The 12,804-nt window shown below is 39.0% G+C and overlaps 1 protein-coding gene across 1 annotated transcript; it reads left to right on the plus strand.

Moving 5' to 3' along the window:
- The first annotated feature begins 453 nt into the window (after positions 1 to 453).
- On the plus strand, positions 454 to 12,133 carry GJA1 (gap junction protein alpha 1). Its single transcript, XM_081944707.1, has 2 exons — positions 454 to 786; positions 8,585 to 12,133. The coding sequence occupies exon 2, from the start codon at positions 8,601 to 8,603 to the stop codon at positions 9,747 to 9,749; it is 1,149 nt and encodes a 382-aa protein (XP_081800833.1). The 5' UTR covers positions 454 to 786; positions 8,585 to 8,600; the 3' UTR covers positions 9,750 to 12,133.
- The last annotated feature ends 671 nt before the right edge of the window (positions 12,134 to 12,804 follow it).

The raw sequence follows: 12,804 nt of genomic DNA on the forward strand, positions 1-12,804 counted from the left end.
TCCAGGGAGAATTCACCCTGAATTGTGTGCACACATGGTTTGTGGTGTCATGGCTTCTGTTGCTAATTCCCATATGCTTTTTCTTTTTCTTTTTTTGGTGGAGGGAGGGATACTGAGTTGTGGCAGGCCAGCTGCTAATGAAATCCGGTTGAACTCATCACTGGCCCATGGCAAACTCAGCATGCAGGTACTTCACACACCTTTGAAGGGTTGTGTTTCATGCAGTAAATTAAATGGTGTCACTTCCCTCCAGCAAGAGCAGGTCTGGATACCATCCCAGTTTGGTCTCTTTCATGTATCCCCATTCTTTAAAACTATGTGCTTACTCAGCCACTTCAGTCTCTCCGTCTGTCTGTCTCTCCCCCACTCCACTCCCCCAATCCCATTTTTTTTCCAAGCAGTCTCCTTCTGTGTCTTCTCTTGAGCTTCCTCCTCCCCTCCCTTGGCAGTCCCACCTCTACTGCTCTTCACCCCTCCTCTTGAGCTCCTCCCTCACAGCTAGTGGCTGGAAAACTTTTTAAAAGCTCTCTCAGTTCTTCAAGTTAAGAGTGAAAAAAAGGGGGTGTTTGGGATGGGAGAGAGGATGTGCTCTTTTCTTCCCCTCTAAAGGCCGCCTCAGCAGTTTTCTTCCAGGCAAAAGGGGAAGGAAGGACACCAGCCATCACCACCAGAGAACAGACGGGGATACTTTAAAGTTTAAATAGGCAGGTCTGAGTGCCTGAAATAGGCACTTGAATTTTAACCTCTGAAGAACTGAAAAGCTGAAGTCCTCTGCTGAGCAGGAAGGTAAGGATGGGGCATTTTCATTTGAAGTTCATTCCAAACAAACTTTCTTAAAGATTATGGTTACCTGTGTTTTGAAAACTATATGTAATTTATATATATATATATAAAAGTGTACATACATAATTTTAAATATGTATATAATATGAAATGTTTTGATATGATTTTTAATGTTGCCCGGTAACAATTATAGTTTCCTTTTGATATTAATAGGTTTCTTGCCTTTTTCCAGAACTTTTTTTTAAGGTGACTTATACCTTTTCCAGATTAACCAACGCGGGAAGGAGCCATTTGTTTTAACAGTTTAGGAGCTTAGCTTTCTCACCAAGTATACTTTTCTTTAGTTTTCACCTTTATTTACTGAAGGAGAATGTTTTCGTCTGTGCACTCAAAATTCTTTCTTTACAGCAAAAGAGGCAGCCAACTTTGGGGAAAGGTACCCAGGGCAGGCTGCAGCAATCTGCTGCAGCTTCTCGAGTTCTTTTAAAGCTTCTCTAAAAATTCGAAATTGCCATAACTTATTCAATTCTCCTTCCCATCCCCCGCCATAAAGATGCACACGTACGCACATTTTGTTTTCATATGGAAATGTGCGCTCCGTGTTTTCGGGCTGGTGCCAAGCATGGTCCCTTAATTGGGGCTTTGTTTCAAACGCGGCTCCTGCTGCTGCTAACTACTAATCGGATGACTTTTCACGTGGTCTCCCTCACCTCCACCTCCCCTTCTCGTTAATGGAAGCAAGCGAGTTGGAGAAGGGCTCGGAGCGAGGTTGCGTGCAACTGGGTTACCTTGCATCCTAGGAGCCCGCAGGATTCCGGGCGGCAGAATCGCTACTGCCTTACTCCGTTGGCAGCTTTAAACCAAACTTTTTGTTGTTGCAACCTGAAATTGTGCAAGACTGGCATTCGGGGAATAGTAATCTGACTGTGGCAAACTAGTTCTTGGGATCCTAGTAATCCCGACTCAGCACTGGAAGGAAGAAGAGTCAGTGTCTATGTTCGCTGGGGGTTCCCCCCTTTTTTTTCTCAAAAGGCTTTATTCCTTCTACTTAGAATTGTGAAAGTTTTTTGTCGCTAAGGAAGGCTGAAAACCAAAGGAGGCAATCTCGTTTTGGTGAACTCCTTTGCCTTTCTCTTCTGCCAGTTTCCGCTCTTCCTTTACTTGTGTCCTAGTAGATTGGTCAGTCTGCTGTGTGTACAATTTTACAAACAGAAGAATTTTAGGAGAGATTTGTTGACAGAGTTTTGCTAAAGCCAGCGAGGTCAACTGAACAGGGAGAATGAGTCTCTCTCTTTCAGAAAACTGCTTGCCTCTTTGGGGAAGTGGGGAGAGGAGGTAGAGGAAGAAAAGGGGCATCCCTTCGGCCATGAAGCCATGAGCTTCCAAAGTTTGAAAAAGTATTCATGACTGTTACTAAACTGTGATACATTCGATAGCCTACAGATGAAAGAGGCACTTCTGGAATTCCACAAGAAAGAAATTAAATTCTGTTTCTTAACAGAAATACACTTTTGAATCACAAGGCTAAAGTTTGTTTAGCAAGAAGTGCTGCGTTGTGTGAGCGGCTGATCTGGATGTGGGGAGATGCAAATCCAGGCCAAAAGGAGTGAATTTAAAGTTGTAATGATGAGATTCTTTAAGTTTTGAAGGGAAAAGGGAGATAGGATGGGAATAAAACTTTTAGTGCTTTTCAATGGGTAAAAGAATTTTGCAAAAAAACAACAACCCCAAAAACCGAAACTTCTAAAGAGTTGTTCCCATTTTATAGCTGGGTAAATGAGGCTCATGATATAAGTAACCTTTCAGAGAAGTTGGAGCTGAACTTAGTGACTAAGATTGTGTTCAGTGAAGCTTTTACCCTTTGGTACAACTTTAAAAATTGCAGCTTTAACTTCTGTAATAGAGGAATTCAGATTTGTGACTCCTAAGTAATTTTTATTGCATCCAGTGAGATTTAATTTTGCAGTAAATGAGCTTGGAGTTTTCACATAGCATTGCAAATATAATGCAGATTTACTATGAATAAGTCTTTTTGAATGTTATGATTTAACCTTACATGTGTAGGTTAAGCTGCCTGTCAACCAGATGTGAGACATATCACACAAACATATACACAATGTGTGTGTGCATACCCAATTGACTCAACTATATTTTTTCAAAGAACATTATTACAAAAAAAACACTACATAGCTGTAAAGAATAATTGACCATGCAGCCCAGCTGTGTTTTACAAAATGTTGTATAGGTCTTAGTAGACATTAATCCTCAGCAAAAGCGTGTAGTGTAGTTTTAGCTATAGAATAAGATTTAGGGGTGTTGTTGTTAGGGCTCCGATAAACATTATTAGAAATTACAGAATTGCAATTATTAGAATTATTACTGCTACCAAATCCTGGAAATAAATAAAATAAAATAAAATAAATAAATACCAGATCTGGCTTGTAAAACTCCATATGACCACCAGATGGCAGCAATAATCTCTTAATATTGTGGGAAAGTTTCGTTGCCTGGTTTCTGTACTTTTTTTCCTTTTTTTTTTTAAACATTTATAGCCGGCTTCTCCAAGATCCTTCAAGTAGTATTTAAAAATCATCAGCTCCCAATCCCATCTTGCCCCATTAGCCCCAAAACTATGTTAGGCAGATTAGGCTGAGAATGGTGACTGGCACTAGAGAACACAAAGACCTTGTGGATGAGTAGGGATCTGAACTTGGGTCTCCCTGAGCCAAATCCACTTCTCTAACAATAACAGACCGGCTTAGCAATAATCCCATACATTAGGGTCCTTTCAGGTCTCTGCTGTAACTAGATTTATATTCTTATTACAGAGGCTTTTAGAAGGATTTCTTGGTTGTTTGGATTTTTTAAAGGAAACCAATTATCAGCTAAGGCATCTTCCAGTATGAAATTCCCTACTATTCATCTGTATTCAAAGACATCTGTATTTGTATTCAACTTTTCCCTGTTAGTTAATTACTGTCCCAGTTTTGCTCTTCTTTGAGCAATTTAGGATGACTATGGAGGATTATGTGTGACACAGGGTTTTTTTTCTAAATCATGCCCAATGCAATTAACCCACACTGAAGAGAGATGCAAAGTACTGGTCTCTGGAGAGCTGCTCATATATATAATGTACACCATATACACCTACACACATGTATGTATGAAAATATGTGTGTGTGTGTGTGTGTGTGTGTGTATGGTGTATATATATTCTGCAAATATATACATACGTACATCATCATCATCATTTTAGCCACTGTCTATCCACTGAGGGATGAAGGCCTCTTATGCATGTTTCCAACTATAATATGTGTGTGTGTGTGCTTTCTGTATTTTGTTGCTATCTTTATACTATTACCAGTTGATAGTTAACTATTACAATATACTATTGCTTTTCAATTATTTCTATGACAGTGTTTATACTATTACCTATTTCTCGATTATAATGAACTCTATCCTATGCTCTGTCCTATGGATTACTCTTACGCATTCATATCACTTTCTTAAACCTGTTATGTCTTAAATCCCCATTTTCCTTTTCATCTTCTGTTAATGACCAGCATGTAGAGAGCCCTTGCACGGTTTTTATGTTGTGCTTTATTTTCCTGGGCTGCTATATTTTTCCTACGTTTATACCATCTACTCCTGAAGGAAAAATGGTTTGCTGGTGACTGCAAAGCTCCAAAACTCTTGCATCTCCCGCCATTGTCCTCCCACACTTATCTCCAGGTTTACCCGAAGTTATGCAGATCCTGGGGAAAAGGCTCAAATGGGAGGGAAAGAAGGCAGCACAGGTGCTTGCAGTTTTACCAAGCAGCCTGTTTTCCCACAATATGTAATAATCAAGCACACCTGGAGAATCTAATTATTGTATCTTTGTCATTGCATATACAGTGTAGTATCCACATTTCAATGAAATGCTCTTTTCATTGATTTTCAGTCAGCCTTTTCTATCCAAAAGCTAGGTGTTGAATTGCAAAAGTTCTCACATACAGAACTCCACATCACAAATGTCACATCGCTGTGACTTGGAATTCTGTGTGCCTCCTGAGACTCCATTCAGTTTATCCACATTAGGTGCTTAAGGTTCATTGCACATCCTGGAAATCATGAACCATACGATATGATTCATAGACCAACTTCCTTCATATTTCTCATTTCCCTTCTTTTCCTTTTAAAAGAGAAACAATGGGATCGAACCTGCTCCTTTCCCATCTCTCCCGCTAAAAATAAAAACCCCTGTCTATTTATTATTGAAGTACAGGTAGGCCTCAGCATATGACCACAACTGAGCTCAGTATTACTATTGCTAAGCAAGGCGAGTGAGTTAAGTGAGTTGTGTCTCATTTTACAACCTTTTTGCCAGAGTTCTTAAGTGAGTCACTGCAATTGTTAAGTAAATCTGGTTTGTCCGCCCCCCCCCCCCCAATTGACTTTGTTTGATGGAAGCCGACTGGAAAGTCACTACAAATAGTGACCATATGACCCTGGGACAGTGCAACTGTCATAAATACATGCCAGTTGCCGAGTGTCCGAATTTTGGTCACATGACCATGGGAATGCTGCAACGGCCATAAGTGTCATTGTAACTCTGAACGGTCACTAAACAAAAGGAGAGTTGAGAACCACCTGTAATATATGAAGAGGGCACCCTGTGGAGAGCTGTAATCTCAACTTTCCTGCCCTTCAAAAGTTGCCCAATGGATGTGACAGTCCTATTTCTACCAGTGAGGTCCAGCAATAACTGAATGCTAAGCTAGTTGTTGGGCTTATGACACGCAGTACTGTCTTTGGCCGTCCCCTGACTGCCTAAGTCTGACAAGCAGCGTTGATACAGTTGGCTGTACTACATTCACATCTGGCTTGGCAGAAATGAGTGCCTGATTGCCACAGAGGGAAAGGAACACATTGCATTTTCCACAGATGCTTCCCACATGCTTGGCTGTGAACCAAAGCACCCAGCCAACAGCATGGCAAGCTTCTGTGTAAAGAAGCAGAATGGGGGAGAAAAATCCACGTGAAGCCTTTTCAGTCGCTGTTGCATGTAAGATTAGAATTTGCCATAGGCAGAAAAGGAAGTTGCTTCCTTGGGATGTCATTTTTCTAGAAAAGTAGCTCAGATAGTTGCCGGTTTAGGACTGACTCCTGAGAAATAAACGTGTGATACCTTTCCTTCTTTATAAAACCATGCCTGTGGTTTTTAAATTATCCATGAGTGTGGTACAGATTTGATTTTTTTTATTGATTAGGTATTCATTTCTTTTATTTTCTTCCTCTTTGGTGAGCCCCATTTCGTGGCACAAGTATCTGGGGGGGGGGGGATGCTTTTTAATGCCCAAACTAGTTGAAGGCTTGCTGTGACAGCACAGGTGTGGGCTGAGCTAGGTGCAAATCAGCAAAGTGTTGCAAAACACTTTATGACAACAATAATATGCTAATCGCCAAGATAACATCAGAAAGAAGATAAATGTTTAAGAACAGGGTTTTGATATTTATTCACATTCAGTTCTGCATGGGTACTGAAAACATGAACCCTAATCATTATCTGATTTCAAAGATTGTTATGCATTGTCCCAACTATCATATTTCAAGGCTTTGTCATCTTAAAAGGAATAGTGGATATGTACATCTCTTTAAAAATCAGATACTGCAAGTATTAACTTTTTCAATGGTGACAAAGACTGACAGTTCTCTGAATTTGATATGTTGTCTTTGCAGTACTTACGTCTCCAGAAGTCTACAGTCTGTGTCTTCTAAAAGTGAATCATGCAGTATTTCCCACCTGATCATTATCCAGACTTCTTTGAATATGCAAAATATGACTGCCAGAGAAGCAAAATATTTACAGGCGCTGCTAGGAATTAATTCATGCTTTTTTTTTTTTTTTGATTCTCTGATTGCATTGGGAGGTAACTTGCAAGTGTAGAATAGCAGTTATAGGCTAAAGGCCACAGATTGCATCATTTCCACTCAGAAGTATCTCAAAGAATTTCTTAATGAAGCATTTCCTAATGGAGATATTTATATAGCATTTCTTACTGGAGATATTTTACAAATTCAAAGCAGCAAAAAAGAATGACATTGCTTGGTCTTCCACTGAAACATTTAGACCAGGGGTGTCAAACTTGATTTCATTGAGGGGTGTGTTTGACCTGGGGGGGGGGGCAGGAGGGAGGTGGCTAGCTTGAACTCATGTTGGGGGCACCACCCCGACTGCCAATGAAGTGAAAATGGTCTCCCGAGCTCTGTTTTCAACTGTGATTATGGTTTAGGCCTTGCGAGCTCCATTTTCAGCTGCAACAGCATCCTGTAACCCTCTGCCAGCGAAAACGGCAGCGCTGTTTTCAGCTGGGACAGCCTCCTGCACCACTGCCAGCAAAAACAGAGTTCGCGAGGGGTGCAGGCCTGCAGGCCTTGAGTTTGACACCCCTGATTTAGACCTTCAAACCCTTGCAATACCTATCTTTTTTTTTAAAAAAAGTTGCTAATTATTGGGACAGATGCTTTTATAGTCCTGTTGAAGAAGAAAGAAAGAAAAAGTGCTTAGCCAAACACCTACTGGAATAAATCATATCTTTAAGAAGTGTGTATATGTGTAAGTGTTTAATATTAAGGCATATATAGATGCCAATGAAATGTTCAGCCTCCTATCCAGAGGCTAATTCTAGAGGCTCTTGGTGATTCTCTTTTGTTAGTATTCTTTTAACTTTATAGCATCCTTGAACTAGGGGTATGTTCCAAAACAAAAAAATAAAGGATGCTTGTTAAACAGAATTGTCCTTAGCCTGTCCTTCAAACGATTGAAAAGAGACACTAGCAGTTGCCATTATACCAAGTTACAATAAATAAACAGTATTAAAAAAATTAAGCAGAATTCTGTAGCATAGGACATATCAGCAACCTACATACAACACATTTGTATATATATTTAATTAGAGAAGCCCCACTGTGTTCAATCAGTGGAGCACAGTGGTAAGTAACTATGTTTAGGATTGAAATCTCAATGTGATCATTAAGGGTATGTCAATGTTATATAAACAAAAAGGTGGATATGAATCAAATCTGTAAAACCAAATATTTTCATTAAAGAACCACAAAGATTGCCAAAAGACAAAACTAGAATCCCTGTTCTCAATAAAAAAGGCATCTTCCTGATATTTCTTTTTTGCATAGGCATTGATAGAACTGTGAGAATTTTAAAAATGAATCCATGTTGAAAAACATTAGAATTGTTTGCGTAATTCATACAAGATTTTTCCCTCTCCCCTCCTGGCAACCTAGGGAAGCAATGAAGTTAGTTTACTTGGTAGAACAAATTTTAAAACCTATATTAAATTGAAAAGAGATACTGCTGTCTTTTAATTTAATAGAAAAGATATGCACTATATGCACCTTCCATAGTAATGGGCCAAAGCAGGATTGCCTGATTTATTGATCAGTATACTTTATTATTTGTAAACTTTCTTAGAATAATATTTTTGTTTTCAATTGCAATTTCAGTCTAAAATAGCTTTATATTAGAAAGACACCCTAGAGTAGAATTGATAATGGCGTAGAGTAGGTGTGCTCACAAATACTTTAAAGAGCACGGGCTTGTGCAATATAGTTTCCAGATTTTTGACCTTGTTTCACCACATGAGAAAATAGCCCTGCGATCATAACCCATTTGCTTTTCTTAATTTCACATGCAGGTTTCACCATCCCATCCTCATGCACGCACTCTATGTCTTTTCAAGAACAATCATGAATGAATTATTTTGCAAGCCATGCTTCAGCTCTTTCCTTTGTTCTCTTTCAGGAAGCAGGTAGAGAAGATGGGTGACTGGAGTGCTCTTGGTAGGCTCCTTGACAAAGTCCAAGCCTATTCTACTGCTGGAGGAAAGGTGTGGCTGTCCGTCCTTTTCATTTTCCGAATTTTGCTTCTGGGGACCGCAGTGGAATCTGCCTGGGGAGACGAACAGTCAGCTTTCCGATGCAACACTCAACAACCAGGTTGTGAAAATGTCTGTTATGACAAATCATTTCCAATATCTCATGTGCGTTTCTGGGTGCTGCAGTTCATTTTTGTTTCGGTGCCAACCCTTTTGTATTTAGCACATGTCTTCTATGTGATGCGAAAAGAAGAGAAACTAAACCGGAAAGAGGAAGAGCTGAAAGTGGTCCAAAATGAGGGAGTTAATGTAGACCTCCCTCTAAAGCAGATAGAAATTAAGAAATTCAAGTATGGGATTGAAGAACATGGCAAGGTCAAAATGCGCGGTGGACTGCTTCGTACTTACATCATCAGCATCATTTTCAAATCTATCTTTGAGGTGGCCTTTGTGATGATACAGTGGTACATCTATGGATTCACTCTGCAAGCCATCTACACTTGTGAACGGGTACCATGTCCACACAAAGTCGATTGCTTCCTCTCTCGTCCCACAGAGAAAACCATCTTTATTATCTTCATGCTGGTAGTATCTATCATATCTCTGTCCCTCAACATCATTGAGATTTTTTATGTCACCCTCAAGAGCGTTAAAGATCGCATGAAGATCAAAGGCAATGCTTACTCTCCTAGCAGCGGCTTAAGTCCCTCCAAGGATTGTGGATCTCCCAAATATGCCTACTTCAACGGGTGCTCCTCTCCAACGGCCCCCTTGTCTCCCATGTCTCCACCAGGATACAAGCTTGTAACTGGAGATAGGAACAATACCTCATCTTGTCGCAACTACAATAAACAAGCCAGTGAACAAAACTGGGCAAACTATAGTGCTGAGCAGAATAGGATTGGACAAGCCGGGAGCACCATTTCCAACTCACATGCCCAGAACTTTGAATTTAACGATGAGCCGGAGAGCACGAAAAAAGTGGGCTCTGGCCACGAGCTCCAACCTCTCACAGTTGTAGACCAGCGGCCACCAAGTCGAGCTAGCAGTCGAGCTAGCAGCAGACCACGGCCTGATGATTTAGAGATCTAGCCCTTTGGGATTGCAGTCGTCAATGCGACTATGAAATACGAATTGCATTAGCACGTGGTGTCCCTGTGGTTCCCACAGAGGTGGTACTTTAACAATCTCAGTCAGGAGATTTTAACAAGCAATATATAATTATATATATATATATATATATTAAAAGTTGATTTTTTTCTGGTAACTGGGAAGCAGGGGTGGTGTGAGGGAGAACAGCACATAGTGGTATTTAAAAGTAGCTGGTTTAAAAGAAAATCTTAGTCAACACAACAGTAGGGGAGTTGGTCTTTTGTTTTGTTTTAGAAAGGTTATATAATGTCAGGAAATGTATGTCTAAAATATGTTGATTTTTCTAAAAAAAAATTCATTTTTGTTATACTAAAAAAGTTACACTGAAATAAAAATTTTTTGGGGGGGTGCAGTTTAGGATGAAAGTGAGATCATTCTTTTACTGAACAACTGGCAGCCTTAAGTCAGATATTGATAATTTTTTTTCTATTGAGAACATTCCATTGCTAAAATGTGCACTTTGGGACAATTTCCTGGGATGAACTTGTCATGCAGTTATCTGTTTCCCTGGAATCAATCAATTACATTTCAGACAAGGCCTACCCAATATGCTTTGACCATTTTCTTCCTGTTTCAGATTTCCCCACCTACATTCAGAAATCAGTTCAAGGATTTTTCAATTTTATTAAATTCCATTCCGCAAGATTCTACCGACTTGCATATAGGATGCTATTCAAAGTCTCATTATTTTAGCTATGGTTGGGTGACCATCTTGAAACAAGCCAGAAACAGCTTTGCAGATGGATCAGAAAAATCATGGGTTGTTTGCTTTATTCTTGCTGTTTCCCCTCCTTGTGAATGGATTAGATCAGGAGTGTCAAATTCACGTCGTCATGTCACATGATGTATCGGTACTTTTTCCCCCTTCGCTAAACTGGGTGACACATCCGGCCCATGGGCTGGGACTCTTAACAGCCCTGGGTTAGATGCTTGGGAGGGATATGAACCAAGTTGGGAATCAACTAGAAACCACAAATAGACAATGCATTCACATGCATAATCATTTGAAGCTGTGGTTGCAATTATCAAACCAACAAATTATGATTTCCAACTGTATTTGATTGCCTCCTATTATAGTGTATTCTACCACGTAATAGACTAAGCAACAAACTGCAAAATGGCTCAGTGTCATGTGCGAACCCTGCCATAGCATTCATTAATTACTAGCTATAAAATGTGAAGCTGGACAAAGGAAACAATGTTTGTCTGATGGGGTCATCTATTAGATGCAAATCTTTTCACAGTTAGACTTCCATCAGACGTCGGAGATCAGACAACTTTGTGGTTGGAATCATCACCACTATAACTGGAGTTATTTGTGGTTGTTATACAATCGCACTGATAACACCCATAAAATGGTTAACTATTCTGGGTTATAATGGGTCACTATTATGTTTACATTAAAAGATTCCAGCAGTGCAAACAAATCAGGTATTCTTGTAAAGAATTTCAATATTTCCATATATTTTGTTGTAAGTGTATTTCATGAATTAAGGATATTTTAAGAAGCAAGTCCTGGTGGTTGTTGAAAAACTTCCATTTGCATTCCAACTAGATCTTTTGCCACAATAAAACTTGTCAGTCAAACATCCAAAGTCGCATATTTTTGCAATCAATTATCCTTCCTTAAAATTAAGGAAAAATTCTGCTTGTTTCTCCACCTTTTTATAATTTATGCTTGAATAATAATGGTAGTACTGGGAGAAGGGAAGATTGTTAGCCTGCCAATAATGTGAGAGACTTGAGGATAAATTACCCATCCATATTGTGCAGTAACTGCAGTGATAGCTTGAGAGGTGGAGAAATTAATTATCTGCACTGCAACCTCATTGGATGGTGTAAATAGATCCTTACATAAACTGTGTTGAGCTGTACTAATAATCCCTATGCTGATTATAAAATATCAAGAATGTTACACTTGCTGTTCACTTATGTTAGTTCAATAATAACATGGTTCAATTCACTTTTGATAGTCCATTTTTGCTTAATGACAGTTTTAATATTTGCACACATTTTTGTTGGGGTGTAAGTGAGGCTGAAAGTACAATTCTAATTTATTTGAAATATATACTAAGGAAATATACCAGTGTTTATTTTCCATTTTCAATCACAGTGCCTTTTAATTCAACACAGTTCATGCAGCCTCGGTTTCATTTTGCAGCAACACAGATTTAAATGTTTATCTAATATGTTTTACTAAGTTGTTTGACATTCACTTTTGAAACTATTGTCAAGCTCATTGATTGCATGCATACCACCATAGTTCATCAAATCATACTGTCTGGAGAACAAACCTTAGTCAATAAAGTTTAATTTAGTATAAACTGGTTTGTCAATAGTCATTCTGTGTGTTGGTTTAACTTGGTATTAAGTGGGCAGCTTGGTCCATTTTCTGTGTTCTAAGTGGCATTTTAAAATGACAATCCATACAAAGCAATTTATTCATTGTTAGGTCAACTCACACATTACTAGTGTGGAAATACTCACATAGCCTCTTATTAAGTAGGATCATTAAAAACATGTTGCACCATGTGAGGTAAGCTAAAAGTGGTGAAACTGGGCCTGGTTATGTAAATTGTATAGTGTTATGACAGCAAAGGTTTTTTAAAAAAAAATTTGTGGGAAAGAAGAAATGAGCAATTGGGGAAGGGGATGAAGAAATATCTATCCAGCTCTTAGACCACCTGTTTTCATCTTTAGGGAGCTGCCTTAATTAAACTTTCAGACAATGCCTTAAAATTGTCATTTATATTTCATTAAAAGCAGGGTGCTTCATTTAACTTTTATAGTTAAAAATGAAAGACTCTATAAAACCTTAGTAAGACCATATCTAAAATACTGTATCCAGTTGTCACCACACTATAAAACAAGATGATGAGACTCTAGAAAGAGTGCAAAGAAGAGCAACAAAGATAATCATCTCTGTTGCTCCAGGGGACTGGGGGCTAAAACATGAAGAATGGTTGCAAGAACTGGGCATTGGATAGTGAAGAAA

Source organism: Natrix helvetica, assembly GCF_964273705.1.
Source record: "Natrix helvetica genome assembly, chromosome: 2".
Classification (NCBI taxonomy): Eukaryota; Metazoa; Chordata; class Lepidosauria; order Squamata; family Natricidae; genus Natrix; species Natrix helvetica.

Bases quoted from the DNA above. Each gene is read 5' to 3' on its own strand.
- GJA1 (XM_081944707.1), top strand. From the start codon at position 8,601: ATGGGTGACTGGAGTGCTCTTGGTAGGCTCCTTGACAAAGTCCAAGCC.